The following is a 26,459-nucleotide window of genomic DNA, read 5'->3' as shown; positions in this document are numbered from 1 at the left end:
TTTACTTAAGTGGGTTTATCTGTTCTTTATGATGAAGTGAAAATTGGCAGTTAATTGTTAACTGTAATTGCTCTGCACTTTTTAATTGATTTCATACTAACACTTTATAACAGTTTTATAGATAGACAAACAGGGAGGTTTAGAGATAAAACTTTTTAAGGTAATCTACCTCATTGGGACGGGGTTCTCATTTGTTTTCAAGAGATCATCTCGAGAAATTAAGGGTATCACTCGCTCATAAGGGGATGCAATACTCTAAAATCCACTATTATAGGATATTAGGTTATGTAACATCCGACAGAAAACAAACCCTTCAATTGCACGACCTTTGTCTGAAATCTCCACTGTGCATGATAATGACTCGCACCTTTTATGGGCCAAGGAATTCCTCCTAATCTCCTATTACGCGCCAGATGCAGTTGAAGGTAATTGAATTGGACGTCTCTAGTGTGATGTGTTGTTGTCCAGACTCGAATCCGAAGACTTCCCGTTAGCAAGCAGGTCCGTTAAGGGGAGTGTGCATGCAAAAGCCAAAACAGCTTCTGTTATTTTTGTCCTTGGTATTAATCCAATTACTTTAAGTACATTTAAATTTAAATTTACATACCTCATGTTTAAATTCATTTGTAGATGACAATTTATGGCTTGAAATATTTTAATTAATGATTAATAATAACTCACCATGCAATTTACATGTAGATTATTATCAATATCAAACTTTTTGCCATCTAAATATGTTGGAATAAAAACAAATGAAATTATGTTCAGTACAATGTTTATTTCCTATTTAGATTTTACTAAATTTGTCCTTCTATCTATACACAATAGAATGTTACCAAAATAAACATGAAGCTTTGATTGTAGGACTTTTGTCTGGAAATCCTAAAACTGTATGTTTTGGCTAATTCATTCCCTCTACTATAAAACTTTTAATGTCGTGCTTCTGACATAGCATCATCAGTATATGCAACTTTTATATGCAAGAAATGACGCGGCTTTTGTTTCTGGCAATTATCGTAGCAAGCCTAATTTTTTAGATGTGAAGCTACTCAATACTTGTTTTTTTGTCTGTAAGTCTGTAATATTAATGGGTTGGCGATTTTGTTTTTTCAGAGATGCAATTAATTCCTTTCCTCTACCCCCCATAACTTCACTTCCACTTTCAATTTTTATTGTCTTTATTTTTTGGATTTTAAAAAGCTTTGCCACTTATCGTCCTTGCTTTTATTATTAAAACCTTGTAATTCAAGCTTATCCCGGAATCTTGTAGTTATAAAACATTTCAAGGGACAATTTGAATGTTACTTTTATTTCCTAATATTTTTTTCTCAAAATACAAAAAAAATAAGATGGTACTACTTTATAATATACGATTATGACATATATATTTTAGTATGGAAGCCGCAAACATTTTTGAATTCCTCTTTAAGCATGTATATAGATCCAATAGGATGCGATTTTTAAAAAATCATCCTTCTTATACTAAACTTTTTATGGCTCACACAAAAAAAAAGATAGTACCTTGTCAAAAATTATGTGAAATATGTAAAAAAAAAATTATTTCAGAAATAGCATACCTATCTAAATTATGTCAGTCACAAACATAAAAACCTTGAAATTGCATATCGAGGAAATATCAATAGTTTTGAGAGATGAGTGTCTTTTTAACACCCAGAATAAAAAAAACTGCAATTAATTTGGTGCAATCAAGGCAGGGTGTTTTCTTGTCCCATTAACAATGCATTTTTTTAAATGGTAAATTATTATGTAGTCTCTATTTTTACTATTCCTTTCCGTTTAAAATTAATTCAGGCTTTTTAAACAAGGATCCTACAAACCAAAGTAGGTGGAATGAGTTAGTGAAGTAGGAGATAATTATAAGCTGCTTTTAAATGAGGAACTAAAAGAATAAAATGTTTGATTATAATTGAAATCTAAAGCAAAAACATATTCCCGACTCGACTGGATCGAAACAATTATAGGAGAATAGTTATTTATCCTATTATAGACAGAATTCCGCAGATATTACAATAAAACAATAGTCGATTAAAACCAGTTTTGATAGCCCTGAGGGACCAAAGGCCTGGGATAACAAAACTGGTATTAAATTTAAGATTTTTATTTTACTATTTACAGAAAATTGTCTGCAATACGATGCTATACATGATTTTTCATTGTGGCTTAAAACCGGTTCTAATCCAGCGGCTCGATTTTTCATTGTGGCTTAGAACCGGTTTTTTTAATCCAGCGGCTCAGCTGAAATAGCGCCCCATTAGCTCTCCCAACAAATTCCTTCATTAGCTGTTTAGTTTGTAGCCGCTCTTAGTAGCTGCAGCTTAGAGACAGCCACAACATATGAAACCACAGCCACCAAGTTTTAGTTTCACTACAGCCACTGACCCCTAACATTGACTTAAAATTCTATCAAGGCAGTAACAGATTTCCCGCCATAGAACATTAATTTGTCTATAGGGATATAATCAAAGTTTAAATATTTCTCAACAGTTGGTAAACAAGAGTTTAGATTAATCAAAATTGTAGATATATGTAAACAAATTCATAATGTAATTTAAAATCAATAGGAATATTCTAGAAGGAAAGGGACAATGGGCTGTTTTTTTTTAAATGGCCTTCAAAGTTTCATAATAATTTTTTCTATATAGTTGGTTTAACAACTTTGGGAACTTTTATTAAATTTGGATTGATTGATTCATTAAGTTGAGTGTCCAAACGTTACAACCACTGATTTCAATCAATAGAAGAGGGAATTTTGTGTATTTATTGGGGATGTAAATCAATTTATCACCCATTGTCTTATCCCTTTATGTCCCTGTAATTTTCCACAATAGCTACCATAAAGTTTATTTTAAATTTTCAACCTGTTAGTGACAAAAAAGCCAGGAATTCACAGACAAATTAATATATCCATGCAGCCTAAACTGTACGTGAACAAAATATAATTTTATTTAGAAACTATTACAATCAATCTTTAAGTACATTACCAATGAAAGTTAAAGCTTATTGAAAATATCACAAATCAACTAGATAAAAAGCTTCCAATTTTTAAAAACTAAAATCAAGAAAATAAAATTCCTTTCCTTATTTTCCCTAATTTGTAAAAATAAATATCTTTGATTTCTTGTAATACAAAGTTGTAAGGTTCTTTTTTGTCTAAAGTTGAAGATTTAGGACATTGCTTGTCCGAAGGGGTTGTACTTTTCATAAAAGTTTTACATATGTCATTTGGTGGTTATAGGTTAATTCATTGTTATTCCAACCACCCTCCCTCCCCTCCCCTCCCCCCCAACTCCCTTAAAGATGTGGCTGAAGCGTTGGCGCTTATTTGTATTCAAATCAATTAAATTACTGATAAGCTTCCTAAATAATTGAAAGGTTGCAATGAATAAAAATTGACTCAACTGTTCTTGTTTTACAGCAATTAATCAAGTTATGGAGGAGCTTAAAGTTAGGGAGTAAGGTTGCAATTAATGAAGATGTCATGAGGTTGCTAAACATAGAAAACCCTTACACCCAGGGACAAGGGATGTAATATTGTCAGCATATTCAATGGTAATTAATTTTTGGTCGTTAAGATTAGTAAAAATTAGTGGCGTCCCCAGCTTCTAGTGGGAGGGAGGTGGTAAAAAAGCCCAATACCATCTCGAGAGCCACAGGATAACTAAATTGTTTTAGTGGCTAGCAAGATGTTAGATGGACAAACAATCAAAATCCGTACTACTTTATATGAAAGGGTTTAATTTGACACCATTCTAAAAGAAGTTTTAGTTTTTTTTTGCAAAGCATTTTATACTTCTAGCTCTGCATATGAATTAATCCTGGAAAATTTTACTGAATACAAAAAGACCATCATTACACATTCCTTGTCCCTAATAACAGCACACCCTTGTCAACCCATGCAACTTCAAAATAAAAATCTTTAGAAAAAAAGACTTACTAGGCAACAAACCAAATCTCTGAAACAGGGGACAAAGATTAACCAACTTAAATTCCCTTCATATTCTCCCCTTCTAAACCAATTTTCCCTTAGTTTCATCCTACAACCTGGTGTAAATTAAGTAAATTCTGGTATTGTATTTCTTTTCTCATTGAATTAGTTGCTGTGAACATTCTGTAAACATAGAAATTAAGTTTTTTTTGGTAAATAATTTCTTACAAATGTCTAAAAAATATTCATCTTATAGCTTTATTCTTAACACCTCTGAACAGTGAATAGCGGGGAAGGGGGGAGAAGAATGGATTAACTGTCAAATCAGATGAAAATTAATTGTGCTGACAGTAATTAAACACTTTACCTGGGGGGCCCTTTCAAGCGCATGAATGCCGCACTCTGTAATTAATATTTCACGGCAGCTTTTGGCGCGTGTGCGCACGTGAAATAGCGTCATTGTTTTATTGCAAGGATGCCTTCTTGTCAAAATATTTGAAAAGAAGAAGGCGTTATTAAGAAAGTGTGAAAACAATGTAACAAAAAACATTAAGTATGCAATCTAATTGTAGAATAGTTATTTCTCGTATCGTATTATAAACGGCTTTCCGCGGATATAGAATGTACAATTATAAGATTAAAACTAGTTTTTTTTAGCCCCGTGGTGCCGAAGGCACCGGCTAAAAAAACTAGTTTTAATCTTATGATTGTACATTTCTATATTCGTAGAAAACTGGATATAATACGATGCTAGACATAGTTTTTTCGTATTCATGAGAACCGGTTCCTATCCACCGGATTCAAATGAATACGAGAAAAATATTTTAATTGTTTTGTATATAAGAATTGCAAATATGCTGTTCAAAAACAGCTTTAAAATAACAAGTATATTTTTCTAAGTCGAAAAATAATATTTTATGTTATTGGTATTTCATTGTTCAGATATAAATATTTATAGTTAGAACTATTCCTAAGAAATTTGTAAAAAAAGAGTAAAATCAACATCAGCTAAAACAAAAGATAATTAATTTTAATTGCAATTAATTGGTATAATAAAAATGCAGATGGAAAAAATCATAAAAAGATTAGAGACATACAGCCCAAATTTTACTGTTTGCAATTAATAGAGATATATTAGAGTGGTTTTATAGGCCATCAATGATAATATTTTGTGATTTGCTTAACACATGTAAGACATTGGTCTTAGTATCACAGCTACTATTTACATAGAGTTTGGCATCAACCGTGAACCCGGTATTAGTGTCTTAGAAATTATCTTAGTGACGTAAAAAAAATAGGATGTGTCGATACTACTAGGATTTTTAAGAATTGTTAATATAGGCCTGAAATCAAGATTTTTTGTGCTTTTAAAAAATATTAAAAATATTTCTAAAAATTCTACATTATTTTTGCTCACTTTTAAAAAACAAAATCAACTTTTTTTTATTTTTTTTTTTATAAAATTATCTTTCAAAATTGAAATAAGATCTATCAGCTGATATTGTACTTCTTACATAACTCAAGAGTTGACTTACAATGTGTAAATATTTTATAGATTATTTAGCAAAATAATAAAAAACCTATATGTAATTTCGTGATTAATAATTGGCTTAATCTTACATTAAACATTGAATGATTTTAAATAATTTTCAAATATTTGCTTTTATAATTATACTTATTGTATAAACCCCTCATAAGTTAGCGCAAAATGCTATATATTTTATCACATATGAGCTATTTTTTAAGCCAGCTTTTTAGTCAAAATTTCAAACCAATAACAATTAAATCAAAAGATATTAGGTTAAAACTATATATAAACGAGAGTAAAGAAATAAGATATTGCTATCAACAACAACAAAAAAGGGTTTTGTCTAGTTTTTGGTAAAAATAACGCATATTTATCATTTTAAATTAAAGCTATCTTTTCAAGATTACATCTATAAATTCATCTGTATTTTATAACTTATACCTGTTACCATGAAAAATCAATTGATTTTCCATAATAGTTTTATTTCTATATTAAATTTAGAGACAGCTAATTTTTCTTTAAATATAATGAGATGTTTATCAGAAATTTTTGATTAAGCATAATAATGTATATATAAAAAAGACAATTACGAATAAAAACAAAACAATCAATTATTAGATTATTTATATCAATAAATTTAACGGAATTTGAACGTAATTGTTAAAAAAGCTAGCTTAAACAGTTTTGCCATTAAAAAATAACCTTCTTTATGAATGGTACATTCTAACAAGGGTAATGATATCCAGTAGAGCAACATATTTAACAAATATGTCTTTAAATAATCAGTCTATTTAACAAATATCTTTTTAAAATGCATAAGTTATATTACCTCTCACAAGATTGTCTAGTCCTTTGACACTGTACATAATTATTATTTGATTGATCTATCCTTAATTTTTATTCATATTCAATTTTATTGTTTGTATATAAATATTTAATACCTGTATTATAATACGGTTATTATTTTTTTTGCTATGTTTTTATAAAATAAATATCTAAGCAAATGTTACCAATTCTTATAATTATCTGGAATTGAAAAGAATTACTTTCATTCGGTTGCTAAAAAGAGGAGAAAAAGAAATGTATTGAGTCAGATAGTAGCCTTAACCTGTACAGCTTTACATTTATTTCATAGATAAATTGAAATTGAAATTAGATAAAATTATTAATTGATTTTAGATTATTAAACAAGACATGTTAGAATTATCCTATCAATTTCAAACTCTATGATGATTCCTATGACAGTTAGGTATAATTTAGAAAGCAACTCTATCATTGTTAACAGAAAGTCAGTACGTCCATTTAAAACATGCTTTGTGTGTTTTTTGGCTGCTATTGAAGAAAGACAACTGAAATTTTAAGTGAAAAGGTCTTTTAAGAGGTGTTTTAATGTATTTTTTTTACAGTAGCTTTTGATGGATTATTTTAGGTTAGGTTAGGTGATTGCCCTGCAGGGTTAGGAAAAAGGCCCCGCATGGATAGAGCCCCCCCCCCCCCGCAGTGGCTAGAAATAGGATAAAATCTACTGTGAAAATACCAAGAAACGTCCCTTAAGAGGCATTGTCATGAAAGGGACTATACCCAAGATATATGTGCATCTACTTAATGACTTCCAAAATTTGAGGGTGCCCTCAAGTAATCACCCCTTCCCCCCCCCCCCTGCATCTACTCTATACATTATTTTGTCTGTCTGACTGTCGGTCATGCTTAAAAAACCTTATTGTTGGAGAAATGTTATTTTCACGACTGCTTTTTTAGATAGCCAGCTGTAAGTTTTAGTCAAGATACCTTATATTTATACAGATCTGCTCCATATATTTATTGTCTGTCTGTCTGACAGATATACTTAAAAGGACAATTTAGTTTTAAAAGAAAAAAATTTTAAAAATGTTGGTGGTTTTTTTTCTAAGCGCGTGAGGGTGCAGGTACCCTATCCTAAAATAGTTAAAAACCTTCCCATGACCTATGACCTATGTCCCTGCAAAGGAGAAGCATATTAGTTAGGAAGATCCTTCCATATAAATAGACACACACACACAAACATTCGTTTACTTTGATATAAGGATTAGCATTTTGTTACTGTATCCTATTACTAGCGGCTACGCCTTAGAGGCCTCTTGGGGCACTTGAGGAGGAGAACAAACAAAGAGACAGACAAACAGACATCCTGTTACTTTATTATATCCTATTATATAAATTAGTAAGCTAAGCTTTTTTTGACTGTAGCAACGGATCTTGTTAACCGCTGAACCTAAAGGGTTCTTCTTTACAGTGAAGCTTATTATAGGTATAGAGAAGTTTATAACTATTTAGGAAGAGGGCTCTCCACTCTCCAAAAAAAATAACACCTAGAAAAAAAGTACCATCTCCGCAATTTTACTTCTTTGTTTTAAAACTTAAATTGAAAATTGGAAGAATGAACTTTCCCCCTTACCACCCTAAAAGCTTCTAGTGATGTTACTGCTAGTGATAATATATTATAGTTTATATCAACATAATATGCGGATTTTAAGAAAAATTTAATCAAATATGCGGACTTTTTTCAACCTTTTTTTGACAACATTTATTAGACATATTAGAATTATACTATTGATTTCAAATTTTGCACGGAAGTATGTCCTTTTACTGTATGCTATATTTACGCAATTTTGCAACAAATTTATGTGCAATTTCATTTAGACTTCAAAATTAATATTCTGCTTATTAAGTTCTGACACTCTAGCTATTGTGCGTTTGTTCTACCTTCTGATTTTTGTGCTTCGTTTTTATGGATGTTGTCATCCTTGTCTAGAAAATACAAATTAATTAATCTATGGTAGAAAGTACAGAGAGTATAAATTATTTCCTACATTTTCTTTATCAATTATCAATTATCAATCACCTCTATTATCCATCTCTTTTTTAGGGGTTACCTTTCCCACCTCCCCTCTAATCCCTCGTTTTTAGTTACGTCACTAAGATAATTTCTAAGACACTAATACCGGGTTCTTTACGATATTTAGAATCATAAGATTGTTTTCATTTCCACCGTATTACAATTTACTGTTCTCGGACATTTGCTGAAGTAAGCTATGGTGCGAAACACAATGTTTGAAAACTAATAGGTCAAATCCTATAACAATGTCCTAGGCTATAATAATCCTTATAATAAAATAACAGGATGTTTCTTTGTCTGTACCGAAGGATCTCGCTAACTGCTAAACCGATCGGGTTCTCCTAAACATGATAGCTTCTCATAGGTCCCGGGAAGGTTTGCAACTATTTTAAGGGAGGGTACCACCACCTTCCCTAGAAAATTTAAAAATTCAAAAGAATTTTTACTATTCTCGATTTTGCGTAGAGAGTTCAACGCAATAATAGACATATTTGAAATAAAAAACAAAACATTTAAAGTGCCACTAGAGGCCTCTAGGGGCGTAGCTTCTAGTATTATTTATAGGATCATCAGCCATACAATAAAGGAATATGTAAAATAAGGAAACCCAAACTTTGTATAGGATTTTGCCTAATATTAAGATGTAGGATGGAGTAATTTTTTTTATATTTGTTGCTAAGCTACTCCATGAGTTGTTTGATCCCCGTTCTAGATCGTCCTAGTAGTTATACGTCTTATATGCAATCTAATCCAAACTGTAATCTTTATTCATATGATTATAATCCTGCTAAAAAAATAGTTGATTCTTAAAATATTTAAACTGGAGTGTTACAGATATCTAAATTTAACTGTACTAATATTATCTTCTGTGATATTAAAAATGTATGAACTAAGGAAACCGCAATTTGCTAATTAGCTCCTTAATTTGCCAATTCTCAACTGTAATTTTTGCCTATTTCTTTAAAGGGATGTTCAGCTGCTAAATATCATAAAGATGAAAAAATACAAAAATGGAGCATTAAACACCAACACGTGGTTTTTAACCCTCTATCCCCTTTTTTTTTGGGGGGGGGGGGGTGCGGGGTTGATACCCTTCCACCATGTGAATAAATTTCGACGTGCTACGCCCCCCCCCCGCAAAAAAAAAAATTTCGACGTGATTGGCCAGGACCAAAGCAAAGCTCAATAAAAAGTCAGGAGCGGAGGGAACATTAGGCTTTTTAGAACATTTATCCACAAAGTTTCTTCTTATTCGTTGGCTAACCAACTTTGGGGACTATTATGGAATTTTGATTGGTTGGTTCACTCAGTTGTTTGTTCAGACGTTTCAACTACTAATTGTTATCTATAGAAAAAATATTTTTGTGTATCATCATTGGGGATGTACATCAATTTATCGAACATTGTCTTATTCCTTTAGATCCCTGATAAAAAAAATAGCCATTAACATCCGGTTTATGGATGTTAATGGAAAAACTTGACTGGAAGCAGTCCTTAGATAACTATTGTCTATATTTTACTGCTGAATTAAAAGGCATAAGGAATAGATGCATTTCCCTACTGCGCATTCACACTCTTCGTATTTTTAGTAATAAAGCTACTCTGTAATTTCTTTTTTCTGTCCGTCCCTACTTGAATGTGATTTTTCCTATTTTTTTATTTGTGGATATATATGTTTAATCATTAATGACCTAGCGGCTGGAACCTTGGCATCTAGAAAAATCTGTTATCGATTGGGATAGAAATACGAATGCTCTTATTTAAAAAAAAACAAGCGGTTGCGTCCTTTGTATCTAATGGCTCTATACATTTTAAGGAATAGGGCAGAGCAGAAAATAATCCAGTCATCCTAAGACATAAATCTAAAAATATTTAAAAAAACTGAGACCTATGTAAAGCATCCCTCAATTAGTACAGCAGTTAGGCTTAAATCTTATATACTTCAGACAAAAAAAACTTACGATACATATAACAATGTACTTTTAAATTTGAAGAATGCGTTGTATTCTTTTCAGAGAAAACTAAGCATGCCAAAATTAGGTCTTCGCTTTTTACATCAAGTTATCAAATCAATTTGTTTCGCTTCTTTTTATACACTACACACGGACTCTGAAGAAAAGTTGCCACAAAAAAATGTTCGTGTCTAGTGAAACAAGGACAAAATTGTTATTAAGATTATAGCTATTTAATTTGTCCTTTGTAGGTTTTTTCATAATGAACAGGGATCACAACATCCAAGAAAGTAAAGCTCAATAATAAATAAAGAAAATGAGATACTATCTCTATAAGAAGCTGGGAATTGCTGTGCTAACCGTTCAACAAATTGCAGAGAAGTTTACTTTTGGTCCATAAGGGGTGCTACCAGAAATTCCTTTAGAGAAAAAATATTTTCTCTTTAGTATTTTAGGGGAGAGGCAAAACCTCATTTTGGCGTGATCAATATTGGAAGCCAATTTTAGTAAAAGGGAGGAAATTAAGGAGGCAAACAAAATGCGAAAAAAAATCAATAACTTTAACGTAAGCATTGCCGAGCAACTAACAAGACAAACACAGGATTCTTGTAGAAAAGCTAAGCATAGCATCAGTATGAAGATTTCCTTAATAAATAAAAATATTGTGATTTTTACATTTATTCATTATGAATATAATATCTTTGGTGATTTGGTTACATAAATACAAATTAGTGTAAATATAAATACATAGTGCAAATTTTGTTTTATTTTGACATATTTGAAAATAAGATAACAAAATTTTGTCTTATTTTCAAACAAACATTTAATGACTAATAATATGAGATCACAAGTTACATGTAGATTTGTGCTTAAAATGAATATTTTATTTTATTTAAATATGTGTCCTTGTAAATAAATTCTTAGATAAAGTTTGGTAGGTTTAATTCTGGTTTTTAGATTGGGGAGAAAAGAGTTTAGTGTTTTTTTCGCTAAAAAATGATTTTAGCCAAATTAAATATGACTAAAATCGACGATATTACTCAAGTGTTAGTTTCCAAGTAAAGAAGCAATGTAATACACAGTAAAGGGAGGCGGATGTGCCACTTTTTGAAACCAAAAGTATAACGTGCATGATCTCAGCCCATAAAAGAGTTACAGCTCTAAAATTTAGCACAGCAGTTGCTTTTGTGGAGAACAATATGGAACTGTGAAGAAACGGCGGCGGAATTTTTTTTTTTGCCCTTTTTCGCCAAATTAGACAGTTCTCTGTCATCTGAGATAAACTTTTTTTCTTATAAAAATTTCTTTTATATTTTCACGTGACAATTGTAATATTTCAAACATGTCAATATTAAAAAAAAATTGCAAGTGTAAAATCATAAAGTGTCAAGTGAAAATGTTAGTGAATTTTTTACTGGTTCACAAAGTTTTGTAGTCACGCTCTACAAAAACTTTCGGAAACTTATTTAGTTCAAACTATAATTTTAGTAGTGATGGCAATCCGTCAAATTTTTGGGCCGGATTCGGATTCCGGATTCTTAAAAGAAAATGGCGGATTCCTTGCGGATTGCGGATTCTTATTTTTGGCAAATTCCGGATTCTAGCAGTATTTTAAAAGGATTTTAAAAAAAATTATGTGCTAAATATGTCCTAAAAATAAATGTTCTTGGTGTTCTCTATAATTCACTTTCGATAATCGAACCAGATTTTAAAATTTTTTTTATGTAATGATGATAATCTTTGCTTTCAAAAAGAGGCAGTTAAAAGAAAAAACTTACGACGCTAATTTTAGCCTACCAATTAAGAATCCGGAATCCGCTATTAAAACACGGATTCCGGATCCCTTAAGATACCTGAATAAAAGTGACAACTGACTAAATAGATAGATAGATAGTTTGACAAAATAAATATAAAAATAAATCACAGATACATTCACTTTAATTTGGACGGAAATGTTTGGGTGCAAGGATTTTTTTAAAACAGGTAACGGTTTCAATAATTTACATATAATATATACATAGGTTCAAAATACGCTGACCATAGAATTGAACCTATACGGGATAGCAACAATTTCACAAAATATCCAATATGTTATCCCCACGCAGGGCTAGGGTGTAGTTGCATGGAATCCCATATGGGTGAAATTCCAAAGAATCAATGGGTAAATTTACAAAAAAAAAAAACAATTAGTAAATGAGGCATTTTAGCATTTGCTTCGCCCAAAACCTCTTTATGTTTCTTGTACAGTGTTGTTTACCCACATTTACGATTTGTTTTTTAGCCTATTTGGATTAATCATTAATATTTTAAAATAGTTCAATAAGCTCGTGTTGTTAATTACTTTTCAAATGGCAAGGAGTGAGATCTTTAAGTACAATAAATAATGATAATCATTAATGACTAGATATTGTAGAATATTATGGGTAATAAAATATATGTTTTGTTATGCTTTTTCTTAATTTTTTGTTTAAATGATCTTTCTATGAAAGACCTTTGACCAGTAAACCATACTTTTTTATTTTTTATGTACAACTGTCAAAGGTCTAAACACTTGTCTATTTGACAGACGGTGGCCTTGACGACAGAGTCTTGACAGAAGAACTTGTCATGGGTCTTGCGACCTCTTCCCCTCCTACTCCCTCCTCATGGTCCTCCCCTTCCTCTGTCTCCTCCTCTCGGGACCCCTCCCCACTTCCACGCTGGATTTGTGACGGGGACATTGGCCTAAAATTAAAATAATTATGACGACAACATCCATAAGTAGCGAAGCAAAAAAATCATGGATAGTCAAACAGTTAAATTATATGACAAATGTTCATCGGTTATAAAAAAAATATTTATATCTATTGTAGCATGACTGTCAGACCGACGGACCAAGCTAGTTGTATGCTGGACCACAAAAAAAAAATGTAAAAAGCCCGAGAAAATCGTATTTCTCCTGCAGCGTTACAGATTAACTGACGTACAGACAAAGTGAATTATTCTAGTAGCTTTGCTACCAATTATTAGGGTACTAAAAAGAAATGAACTTACTTGATATCGCTTGCCGCCACAGTTTCTACACACATAGGACAAACTATCCCATCCTCCAGGAGTTTCAGAAACTCTGTTCTAGTAGCAGGAAACTTGCAGTTGGGGCACACTGTCAGGTCATTGTGCAGGATATGATAACCTAAATTATGATGGTGTGCTCTCCATAATGGTTACTTAAAAATGTAAACATTATAATGATGGGCTTTGAAAAAGTCTAGTTACTAAGAATTTAGCATTTTTCAGCATTTTTTCACCCATTAGATAATTATAAAGTTATTTAAACGAGTGGCATTGTTATTTTTTTTAATAGAGACAGTTTTCCGCGAAAAGTAAAATGAAAAACTATAGGATCAATGCTTATTTTGTTAGACCTTAGAGGCCCGTGGCCCGGGCCAAAAACCGAATATCAATTCTATGATTTTTATTTTATTTTTCATAGAAAATTGTCTAAAATACCAAGAGATAAATGATTTTTTGTCAAGCTCAGAACCGGTTTTATTCCAGCGGACATGAAATGGAAATAAAATTCTTGTCTACCTGTGGCTATGCAGTATGGGAGGTTATTCTTACAGTTTCCACAATATAGATCACTCTCCGGCACATCATTACTAAAAAATATATTTTTTTATTTCAAATAATTGGAACCAAAAATCAAATGCTATTAGGAAATCTTTTTTTGAATAAATTGAAAATAAGGCAGTTAGGCAGGGGTGATCTTTTTCCGTTACAAACATAGATTAGGTTATATTGGGTACTGCCCCGTAAGAACAAGTATTTTCAGGAATAAGCCCCAGACATAGAACCCTGCCCCTTCCCCCCCCCCCCCTAAATTTAAAAGGGTTCAGTGCTCGATTCCCCCTGATTACCTGCAAAATGGGCATCGTGTATATTTTTCAGGTTCTTCTGTTTTCTGAGGCTTTCTTACTATGGCTTCAATCTTTTTCCTAAAATATATTCCATATATATAATAATATATTCCATAACCAGAATAATACCAATACAATTTAGAAATATATTGACTTTTCTATAGCAGTTAGAATTGTAGCTTATGTCCAACCGAAATTTTGTATATTAACTTTATCGTTCTTTTTATCCAAGAACCTGCCAAATATTCACTTTTTTGTTCTTGTTTGATTAAAACTATCGCTGCTCTACTTATGCCATATGGACAAACAAATTCTTGTTCCATAATAATTAAAATGTATAAATGTGCACTTTATACAATGGATATGGAATATACGTAGATATTTTAACAGTGGAAAAGGGGGGGGGGGAAATGTGGTGACTCGTGCCACGACATACCAGCAATTTTATTTTGGGTGCTACTCCCTTAGTTTTAGAGATAATTGGGTAAAATCTTTTGGGCTGGGTCACTAATTACCCCAACTAGAGGTATCTTTCAAAAAAAACGGCGGCGGGTCCGCCGCTCCCGCCGTTCGCCGCCATTTTCCGCCGCCGCCAAAAAAAAATTTTTTATTGCATTTCTCGCCGAATTAGGCAATTTAGAATCATTTGAGACCATGTTATTTTTTTCAAAAATTTTTCCCCTTATAACCAACCCTGCGGGATATTGAGACAAGACCTTTTGAGGTAGATCAGTAAAAAATATTTGAATAAAAAATGGCGGCGGTACCGCCGCTCCCGCCGTCCACCGCCATTTTCCGCCGCCGCCGCCATAATTTTTTTTATTGCATTTCTCGCCGAATTAGGCAATTTGGAATCATTTAAGACCATGTTATTTTTTTCAAAAATTTTCCCCTTATAACCAACCCTGCGGGGGAACTTTTCAAATTCTCGTTTATTAAGGTATATCTTAAATTCAGTGCTTCTCCTGTGCTTTTAAAGACATTGAAACAAAATCTTTTGAGGTAGAAAAAAATAATATAGTCTCAAATGATTCCAAATTGCCTAATTCGGCGAGAAATGCAATAAAAAATTTTTTGGCGGCGGCGGCGGAAAATGGCGGTGGACGGCGGGAGCGGCGGTACCGCCGCCATTTTTTATTCAAATATCTTTTACTGATCTACCTCAAAAGGTTTTGTCTCAAATTCTTTAAAAGCTTAGGAGAGGCACTGAATTTAAGATATACCCCGCAGGGTTGGTTATAAGGGGAAAAATTTTTGAAAAAAATAACATGGTCTCAAATGATTCTAAATTGCCTAATTCGGCGAGAAATGCAATAAAAAAAAATTTTTTTGGCGGCGGCGGAAAATGGCGGCGAACGGCGGACCCGCCGCCGTTTTTTTTGAAAGATACCTCTAGTTGGGGTAATTAGTGACCCAGCCCAAAAGATTTCACCCAATTATCTCTAAAACTAAGGGAGTAGCACCCAAAATAAAATTGCTGGTATGTCGTGGCACGAGTCACCACATTTCCCCCCCCCCCCCCCTTTGTCGTCAATTTAGATTACTAACATGAACTTTATTTATTGGTTGGTTTGTTCTAGGAGGAGGGGAAGGGATGTGGTAAAGGGAAGGGGGTGTCGTTATTTTAGCCCGCTGCGAGTACCGATTACATGAAAATCCTGTGTAACATCCAAGTAATAATATATATCGATTCTGCATACAGATTCTAAATGTGTGAGATTGTGAAAGAAAAATATCGAAAAGCATTTATTTTGAAAAGATGAGGTTTATCCAATAAATTTCCAATATTGTAAAATGTTCATTTATACACATTTAGAAATATGGATTTAGATTTAACATTTTCGATTATTATCTATTTAGAAGAGAAATCTTCAAAAATTTTAAGAAAATTGTAGTTAGTGTAAAAAGCGAACACAATAGTTTCGAAAAATTGTAACTTTTTCTCAAAATTTTAAAATGCAATCTCAATTTTTCATTCTTTTGAGAGCGACTTGGGCTTCCTCTAAGCACAGACTGCGTAATTAAGAAGGTTCGGCTTTGCTTCTCTGTCAAAAGTTGTGTTAATTTATCAGATGATTGTGAATATGTCGGATGTATTGTCAGCCAAGAGCACATTTTATTACATCCATTATAGTCGACGTACCTAAATCCATATAGTTGACATAAAACCTAAAAATTGTATATGAATATAATGCCGAAAGGTTTATGCGGCTGCCGACCCGTGGATAATAGTTTACATACTTACTATATTATTGCTTGGATCTTACACCAGATTTTCATTTTCTTTAATCAAGTGAAACTTGCAGCGTGCTAAAATAACGATTCCCTCTATCCCCTCTCCTCCTACATGATGAACGAACTGACCAATATTCTACATCAAGGGGGGGGGGGGGGGGGGGGGGGAGTTCTGACACATTTGCGTAAACCTGGTGTATACTTACTTGTATTTTTCATCAATATCCTTTCTGTATTCAGGTCTCATAAGCATGGCCGCATATGTGAAGGCTGAGTTCTTCAAACCAGACCTACAATTGAATATATTTTCGTATGTTATATATATTTTTTTATATTGAACCTTATAATAATATTTTTTGTGTGTCCATGGATAATGTTTATTAATCCATTCTAAACATTTTTCCAGCAAAGCTCATAATATCCTTTTTCCCTAATAATTAAAACTGGTTCAAAGTCAATCTTGAAAATCGTGTATCGTATCATAAACGTAAACCGCAGAAAGTAAAATAAAATAATAAAAAATTATTTTATTCAGTGGAAAAGTTATTATCGAATAGTAGGTATTATAGACAATTTCCCGCAGATAGATAAGTGAAAACTTTTAAAATTAATTCTCGTTTTAATGTCCCCGAGGGGCCAGGCCAAAAAAATAGTATTTATTTCATGATTTTTTAAAATTACAGAATATAGTTCATTATGTGATTTTTCAGTATGGCTCAAAACTGGCTCTATTCCAGCGGATGTTAATCGGTTTTGAAAACAATTTAAAACAAAAAAAAATCCAAGATAATACCTGTGGCATTCAATAACAGTAGATGTAAGAATAGGTATTATATGGGCAGGAAACTTGCTGATATTGTTGGCCACCCTCAGCAGCATGCGCGCACCCGCTAGATGGTCGCCGCGGCGCACATGCAAACGCGCGAGGGTGTAGCTGTGTAGGATCATCAGGTTGTTGGCCATCTCCCAGGGAACTGTGATTCTAAAAAGAAGAAAATTTAGAGTAACATAAAAAGAAGGTAATAAAGAGGGCTTTGTGTTATTTCAAGTTTTTCGTCATTCAACAAATAATCATTATTTTGACAAAATGATTATTTTGCATTCCAATTTGCAAAGTTTCATGGTCCCAACAAAGTAGAAAATATAAATTTGCATCAAAATTTGATGTACGGTATCCTTTTTTTACTGTTTATGAACTAATCAACGAAATTTTTTTTAAGAATGAAAACTTACTTGTTTCTAACTAGCTCTTGATACATGTTATATAGAACATCATGGGCATTCCTGTAATTACCAGCTGATTGTTCTTCTCTGGCTATGATAACAGCTGTTTTTGCCGCCTCCTTGTACTGCTTGCGCGCCATGTACAGTCGGAATAAATACTAAAATAAACATATTATAATCAATTTACGGGACATTTAATGTGTCTTAAGGGATACATAAGACAAAGAGACAAAAAATTGACGTAAATCTCCTATTATGATAAACAAAATTACTTTGTCAAAAGATTTAAATTATTGTTTGAAATTTACTAGTTAGTAACCCACCAATCACAATTCATTGAAAGTATCCAAAGTTTTTGATCTAATGAAAAAGATAACATAGTAATAAAATTGAAATATGTGTACCTTAGCATCTTTGGGGACACCATCAGTTTCTCCCATCAGGAATTCAATCAGCTGTCTAGCAAGGTGGGCTTGTCCGGAACTTCCAACAACCTAAATCAAAGAATGATAAATGAACAGTCATTTACTAGTAGAATGGCAAGAGACTGGGCCAAAAATTAGCAGCTTTAGAAACTAGATTATTTATCATCCCACCAATCATAAGAGTGGTTGCATAAAATTGCATCACCTTACCAGATATCAATTAAGTTAAGTTTAGGCCACCATAAAATGCAAATTATACCTGAATTGCCAAATTTAGAGCCTCGGAATCATCCTGTGTAGATGCTGCAACTTTTAGTAGATGTCTCAATGCCTAAAAATAACAAAAAGATTAGAACCTTTATGAAATGAAAAAATGATTACTGTTCTTTCTTCTACTACAGATATAAAAAGTCCATAAAAAGTCTGTAAATCTATTTCTGAAAAAATGCAAATCTGATGAAAAATGACCAAGAAAATTTCATTAAAGATGCATTCTACTATTTTAGCAGATAGACAGACATCAATGACTGCATAGTAAAGAGAAAAATATACAGAATTTGTAAGTGATACAACTATTGCAGTATGTTTTAAAGAGAGGGGGCGGTAGTGAAACTTTTTGAAACCAAAACTACAGTATTTTAACTTAAAAAAAAGATTACAGCACTGAAATTTGGAATGACAGTCGCTTTAAAGAGGTACAATTTGGAACTGTGAAGAAAAGTTGTTGAAACAGCCGCTACAGCCGTTTCCCGCAAAAAAAAATCGGCGATAGCGTCGGTTCTGCCGCCGTTTTTTTCAGTTCCACATTGTACCTCTTTAAAGCAACTGTCATACTAAATTTCAGTGCTTTAACTCTTTTTTTAGTTGTTTTCCTTTGACTTTTAGTTTTGGTTTCAAAAAGTGTCACAACCGCCTCCCCCCTTTTAAAATATATTTTTCTCAATGGATAGGTATTATTTTTTCAGCTACTCTATTAGAATCTATCTATTATTTACCTTGGAATGTTCTCCAGCTTTATGATAGAATTTGCCAGCTTGCAGATGGTTTCTTTCTCCCTCAAAATACACCGCAATACTATAAAACAGGACAGTGTTAAAGACCTTTAAAGTACTTTTTGATTATCAGATTTCAACAAAAATTTGCAGCTTTTTTTTTTCTTCAGTGGAAAGAGGTATTATTACCCAAAATACACAACTCACAATATTGAACAAAGTTTACCTACAGGAGAACTAAAATATAGTTTAAAATATCACATGTTGGTGTAAAGAGAATGAAAAGACCTTTTATTACAAACAGTTAAATAGGAAAAAGATTAAAGTTGACTAAAATGAAGTATTTACCTATGATAATCTTCCAGACTTGCACCCTCACCAACAATGTCAGCAAACAAATCCATCTTTGCATTCTGAACTGCCAACTACAATGGAAAAAAATATGATGTACCTTACTTAACAAGAGGAACGAATATTTGACTTATAACGAACTAAGTCAATAAAAACTTGAATTATACCTACTATGTTTTAGTATGGTTATTTAGCTATTATTAGATTTAAAGAAACAATGCTTTATAGAACGCAGATGTAATTAACTAAATGTACAAAAACCTGAAAAGCTTCGTCCACACATCTGCTGAGAACCAAGAACTGAATGGCGGATGAAAAATCATTCAGCTTTTGGAAAAACTTGGCAACCATCTTTGCTCCTTCAGTGCTAAAATATTTCAGTTTTACATGGAACATTTATCCCTTTACAAAAGAAACAGGATCTCTCTCTATCTGTCTGCCTGTATGTATGTCTGCACCGAATGATATCGCTGAACCGATAAGGTTCTCCTTTAAAGGGTAGTTTTTCATAGGTCCTGGGAAGGTTTATAACTATTTTAGAAGAGGATATCCAATACTCTCCCAATAATATTATCATATTTGTTTGCAAATGTTGAAATACAAATATATCTGTTTATTAATTTACCTCTTTGTCTGTTTAACAATCCTGACAGCATTTTCAGGATCATTCATTTTGTCCAAAAGCAATCTGACTGCGTTGTCATAATCTCTGGCTGCTTCGTAGGCCGCCACAGCTTCTTTAAACTTTCCATCCGCTTCTTTAGCCTTGCAATTTTAAGAATTATCAGCATTATTTCGAAAAATAACATTTGAGTAGATTAAAAAATAAGGTACTGGTTACATTATTTACCCGTTAAAGTGACCCTAAAATATTAGTACAAATAATAGAGAAGAATTTTTTGAAGAAAAAATGTCTATTGTTATTCTAACAACGATGACAACATCCATAAAAGCGAAGCACTTAAACAGTAGGACAAACGGACATTAACAGTAACACTTATATAGTGTCAGAACTGAATAATCATAATATAAATGTATAAGAGTCAAAGCAAAATTGTAAGTAAAATGTGTTGAAAAACTGCTTGATTCAGGATAATGTTTATGGACATACTTACATTTCTAGGACTTGATTATAGAGTTGCTTCGCTTATTACATTATACTTTGTTGTCCCAGGAATCAATATACCAAAAATCAGATCAATCGGATGATTAGATCACATAAAAATTTGTTGTTAAAAAAGTTAAAAAATCAACATGTTTAAAATGGACGTACGGACATTTTGGTGATGATTATAGAGTTGCGACGCTTTCTAAATCGTACCTAACTATTAAAAGAATCACCATGCACAATTTGAAATCGATAGGACAATTCTAACATGCCTAAATTAACGAAAAAAGCTATCCGTTACGGACGTACGGACGGACGGACGGACCGACCCTAATTATAGAAAAGCTTCGCTTTTAAAAAGTCTGATTTACACTAAACATATCTGAATCCCTAAGGTCTTTGTTAAAGAAAAAATACGTAAAAAAATCGACGATACTATAAATGAAACTTAAGTTTATGTACCTTTGCAAATTGTAGTTGGATCTTTGAAGAAGAAATGTGGGGCAAAATCTGTCCAATTTTGGTCCAGTTCTTTAGCTTGATGTATAGATAAGCAGCCTTGTCATAATAATTGGCAGCCTCGTACAGCTGCGCTGCTTCACCAAACTGTTTTATACTCTCCAATATTTCAGCACATTCCCTGTAATTTAAATTAAAAATAAATGCGGTTAATATTTTAAAATTTACCTAACAAAATGCAAGAGCGTCAAAATAAACGCTATTCAGGATCTAAATTGAAATGAATATTCCATAAAATTTTACACTGCCAAAAAAAAGAGTTAAGTACAGGTATTCGGCTTGTGGTGGTTGTTTTTGTGAGGTTCATGTAGACATGAGTAACTTTATTAAAATCATAATAGAGGAAATCAATTTGCTGTACTACTAAATACAATAATAAATAGGTTCCTTACCTGTTTAATTGTCTAGATTTCATCTCTTGGCAAATGGCTAAACCTTTTCTCATATCTCCACATCTTAGTGCCATCCTAATCAAATAAGAAGTATAAGATCACATCCTATTATATAAAATAGTAAGGTTTTTTTTTGTTACAGCGAAGGATCTTGCTAACCGCCTAACCGATATGATTCTCCTTTACAGTGAAGCTTCTTACAGGTACAGGGAAGGTTTTTAACTATTTTTGGGGAGGGTATCTCCATCCAACTTCCCATGTAAAAATGCCCCCCCGGCCCCCAGTCGCAGTCGCTAGTGAATAAAAACAAAAATATACAATTTGTCACTATGCTTTAATCAAATGATATGCATGCTCATTGCTCATGTACATTGAGGTTGTCAAACGTTATTTTAAAGTCAAGAATGCAGAAATTAAAACACGCCTTTGCTATTAATAAACGTATAACTGAATATTTAGAGGAATAAAAAGTTTTAATCAATGCAGTAATTTAAAAAGTTTAAATCTTTTTAAAATAAATCAGGTTTAAGTTAAATCATACCTTGCAATTCCAGCTTTACAGGCATTATTATGTTCCTGTTCCGCTGAAAGACTCTCGTCCTCTGACCCCCCGCCGCCAGCTCCGAGTCCGCTAGGACCCTCCAGAACCATTTCTCCGGCGGTTCCGGTCTTCATCAGGCCTCTCTCATAGTGGGCCAGAGCGGCAGGATAGTCGCCGGTAAACTCGAGCTGTTGGCCGTATTCGCGGCTGATCATTGGGATTTCAGCGGTTGACAGTCTAAAACAGCAAAGTTATGTGTGCTTAGTTTCTTTTACTTGCAAGCTTTACGGGTTCCATAGTAGAAGGAAAGGATTGAGTAAACGGACTAAAAAACGTCTAGACCAAAAAATTCTACAAGGAACATTCATGGAAAAATCTTACCTGTCAGCGAGTGTAAGGGCTTGATCCCATTGTAGAAGATCTCTGCGCATGTGCAGAGCCTCCAGTGGATGGCTGGACTGAAGGAACAGGTCCTGGGCATGACTGTAGTCTCCAAGAAGCATGCTTATGTGACCAGATAATAGCTTCTTGTCTTCTATGTCTAAACAAAAGTAGGTTTAGAAACGATTCAAGTAAACATTAAGAAATATCATAAAATAGATATTTTTTTAATTTTTTAATCAAAAAGACAGAATCCGAAAACTGTGGACTAATCATAATTTGCATTTTTAATTGAACAATGACAATAAATATGTAAAATTTTTATTTGCTTCACGATAAACGCCATATTACTGTGTATCTTATTATCTTGTAGTTAAAATCTTGGTGAATATATTTATTTAATTACCTTTAATTCCCTCAAGACTCCAGACCATTGAAACATTCTTCAAGTTTCTGTAGATCCTGATGGCAAATTCTACCTCCAGCTTTTCCAGAGCAACCTTTGCCAATTTTTCCCATTCTTTTGGTTCATTGAGTAGATCACAAATAATCCATCCATTGTGGAGACGTCCTAGCTTCAGATTTTTACCAAGCAACTCTCTGTTCATAATAAAAAAGATTCTTCATTATTAATTTATAGGACTTAATTTTAAATTATTCTTATCTAACTATCTTATATTCTTAATTTTTAAACCATTAAACCACTTTTTCTATTATTTCATGTTATGCGTAAAAATCTCCAGAATAACCAATCTACCACATTATTTGCCTAAAAACTTTGTCTAAAAGATCTAACTAAAATTTTTATTGGTTTACTTCATACCTTTGGACTTTTAAATGTCAAATATGTAAATTCAACTAATCTAAAAATCTTAATAATTTCAGTAAAGCTCAGACTGGCCAGCCAATTTTGAAAATAAAAAACGTACATAACGTACACAAAAAAATACGTTACGTACATAAAAAAAGTAAAAAAACGTACAAAAAAAACGTACATTCCTAATAAAAATAAGTTAAATAATTTCCTAGTTACCTATTATCAATACATTTAAGTCTACTAGCAGCTACCTGTAAAGGAGAACCATAGCGAACTGACAGACACAAGATATCCTATTACTATATTCAAAAGAACTAGCGTCTATGCTCCTAAAGGCCTCTAGGGGCACTTGAGGAGGGAAGAGTTGAATTCAATAAAAAAACATGGATGACAACATACATAAGTAGCAAAGCTCAAAAGTTATTTATAGACATCTGGAAAAAAATTAACTTAAAATCGCAATTAAAATTCATTTTTGGGGGGAGGAGATAGTTTTTTTTCTTAAGTCAATTTCTCTTTGGAGGGTGGATGGTGATACTCTTCCCCAAAATAGTTATAAAACTTCCAAAAACCTATGAGAAGCTATCCTGTTAAGGAGAACCATATCGGTTCCGTGGTTAGCGAGATTCTTTGGTTCAAACAAACAGACATTCTGTTAATATGTACAAAGTATATCCTATTATAAGGACCAGCGACTACGCCCTTTGAGGCTTCTAGAGGAACTTGATTAGGGGGGGGGGGGGGGGAGTTGAATTCAAAAACCCATTTTTTTATTTAAAAATAAAAAACAAGGATGACAACATCCTTAAGTAGCGAAGCTCAAAAGTTATGGATGGAAATCTGGGAACTATATAAACTATAGAGTAGTGTCGTAAAAAATAAGCATTTAACTTATTTAAATAAATCACAAAACCTTTTAAAAATATATAATAACGTGAAAATCTAGGAATAAATTCAGCCCCCAACCAATAAGCAAATCTCAATGAAATTTAGTGGAAGTATTAAGAATGAAAACTAATACAATCCCTGAAAATTACAACCGTCTATCAGGAATATGAGTTGTGAAAATCACAAAAACCTATACATCTAGGAATCGATCTAGCACTGCAAAAAATAGACAAACCTTAAAGAAACTTTTTGAAAATATGTAGAATGTGAATTTATTTATTCCCTGAAAATTTCAGCCGTCTATCTTGAATAGAAGTCGAGAAAACCATGAAAAAAAGAAAATCTAGGAATAGATCTAGCACCCAACCAAAAGGCAAATCTCAATGAAAATATGTAGAATGTGAACTTATTCAATCAAAAAACAGGAGCCGAGAAAATCACGTTTATCCGATAGCATAACGGACTGACAAAGTGATTATAGAGTAGCTTCGCTAAATATTTTTTTTGGTGAGGGAAGGGGGAGTAGACCACCCCCATTTCTGATTTCAATTTTAAAAAGAAAGAAAAAATAGGGGAAGGGTTGTGATTTTTTTCTAAGAGTAGTTTCTCTTCTCCCAGGACCTATGAGAAGCTACCCTGTAAAAGAGAACCATATCGGTTTAGCGGTTAGCGAGAACCTTCGGTACAAATAAACTGACAGAGAGACATACATCCTGTTCTTTCGTACTAAGTATATTCTATTAAATAAAGTAGTAAGTTTTTTGTCTGATGCTTAAGATTATCATAACTACTTCACACAGTTACCGAGATGGTTTTAGGCTATTTTTCTACCATTTTGAATACAGATTCTTGAAGGGATATGGAAGGACAGAGAAAATAGCCTACAACCTCACAAAGATCATGATGATGTCGGTTCAGCAGTTAGCGAGATTCTTTGTTACAGAAAAAAAAGGATTTATAGGATAAACATATAATAGGATATAGGGTTATTTTGTCTATTGCTAAAGATCTCAGAAAATACTAGTCTTTAATACAAAGTAAATCAATGCCTGTCTGTCTAAAGCTTAAGATCTTGGTAACCGCTGAACAGATTGGGTTCTAAATTCTAATCTTCAGGGAATATATCTACTAGTCCTGTGGTAGTTTTAGGCTATTTTCTTAGAGTGTGGGAAACCCACCCCCCCCCCAAAAAAAAAATCAACCACCCCTCAATTTATTTTTGTAAACTAATGCAAATCAGCGGGGTGGGGGAACCCCCACCGCACCCTGGGGCGAACCTAAATGAAAAAATAATCACAATCTTTTTTTATATTTTTTTTGGACAAATTTCCAACAAACGATTCTATAAAAGAGGGATACGAAGCCCCTAATCCTAGTAGAAAGTAAAAAGCTTTAAGTGTCCCTTCCCCAAAGAAAATAGCAAAAACCATCACAGGACTATTAGGTATATTCCATGAAGAGTAGAGCACAACAGGTTCAGTGGTTACTGAGATATAAAGCTTCTGATATACAGACGGACAGACATCATTCTACTTTGCATTATAGATAATATACTATTTTTGTAATACTTTTTGTACAAATACAAATAAATATACAAATACTTTTATACTTATATTTGATTCTTATTCTTTAAAAACTAAAGATACCAAAAAATAAGACTTCTTAATCCTACACTGTGCACCATATGATATCTCGGAAAATTTACCCAAGTATATAAAGAATTTGAAAAAAATTATCGTAAAATCTATTAAAGGGGTAGTAGCATGAAATGCATTTAAACTTGAATTTATTCAACTGCATATCTCTTTCTGTTCAAAAGTTTAAACTATATCTATAGGACATATATTTCAAATCCATAAATTTAAACTGTAAGTTCTAATAACTTATATGCATAATTTACATACATATTTTTGTTCTATGAAAATTGAAGATATTATTGAATTTATTTAAATAATAGACCTATTGTTTTTGCAAAAATTTTCGTACAAAACATACAAATTACTTTTCTGCTAATATTTGATTCTTATTATTTTTAAAAAAACGTAAAACGTACAAAAATACAAATTTCAAAATACGTTACGTACACATATCAAAATAACGTCCAGAACGTACACAGATTCGATGCGTAACGTACAAAACGTACACTCTGGCCAGTCTGAAAGCTTGGGACTAAATCCTAAGAATCTCAATTCATTCCTAAGTTCTTCAGTTTTAAGCTCCGTGAAGTTGTTAGCAATATTATGGGTGGTGAGGGTTGTCTTGGTGAGTTTGCCAGACTGAGTCTGCAGGCAGATTTCTCCAGAAAAGAGCAGGATTGGATGTTGGCCCATGGGCACTCGAGTCAAACCTGTAAAAAATGATAAGAACAAATAATTTTTTATATATA

General features: G+C 32.7%; 1 protein-coding gene across 1 annotated transcript in view; it reads right to left on the bottom strand.

The window, feature by feature from the left end:
- Positions 1 to 12,750: 12,750 nt before the first annotated feature.
- Oseg6 (intraflagellar transport protein Oseg6) overlaps positions 12,751 to 26,459 on the bottom strand; it is a 32,051-nt gene continuing 18,342 nt past the window's right edge. The window contains exons 15-33 of the mRNA XM_080153881.1: positions 26,272 to 26,420; positions 22,775 to 22,970; positions 22,369 to 22,528; positions 21,988 to 22,224; positions 21,447 to 21,521; positions 20,998 to 21,175; positions 20,053 to 20,192; positions 19,689 to 19,794; positions 19,425 to 19,501; positions 19,080 to 19,158; positions 18,344 to 18,415; positions 18,064 to 18,153; positions 17,669 to 17,817; positions 17,229 to 17,417; positions 16,642 to 16,725; positions 14,201 to 14,278; positions 13,872 to 13,942; positions 13,335 to 13,473; positions 12,751 to 13,025 (exon numbers count right to left, since the gene is read on the bottom strand). Of these exons, the coding sequence (XP_080010007.1) occupies positions 12,857 to 13,025; positions 13,335 to 13,473; positions 13,872 to 13,942; positions 14,201 to 14,278; positions 16,642 to 16,725; positions 17,229 to 17,417; positions 17,669 to 17,817; positions 18,064 to 18,153; positions 18,344 to 18,415; positions 19,080 to 19,158; positions 19,425 to 19,501; positions 19,689 to 19,794; positions 20,053 to 20,192; positions 20,998 to 21,175; positions 21,447 to 21,521; positions 21,988 to 22,224; positions 22,369 to 22,528; positions 22,775 to 22,970; positions 26,272 to 26,420 (2,438 nt within the window). The 3' untranslated portion in view covers positions 12,751 to 12,856. The remainder of the gene's footprint in view (positions 13,026 to 13,334; positions 13,474 to 13,871; positions 13,943 to 14,200; positions 14,279 to 16,641; positions 16,726 to 17,228; positions 17,418 to 17,668; positions 17,818 to 18,063; positions 18,154 to 18,343; positions 18,416 to 19,079; positions 19,159 to 19,424; positions 19,502 to 19,688; positions 19,795 to 20,052; positions 20,193 to 20,997; positions 21,176 to 21,446; positions 21,522 to 21,987; positions 22,225 to 22,368; positions 22,529 to 22,774; positions 22,971 to 26,271; positions 26,421 to 26,459) is intronic.

The sequence above is a fragment of the Acartia tonsa genome, chromosome 3 (genome assembly GCF_053477335.1).
Source record: "Acartia tonsa isolate MP-2025a chromosome 3, ASM5347733v1, whole genome shotgun sequence".
Classification (NCBI taxonomy): Eukaryota; Metazoa; Arthropoda; class Copepoda; order Calanoida; family Acartiidae; genus Acartia; species Acartia tonsa.
The sequence above is the reverse complement of the archived record's forward strand: the minus strand, read 5'-3'. Positions and strand labels throughout refer to the sequence as shown.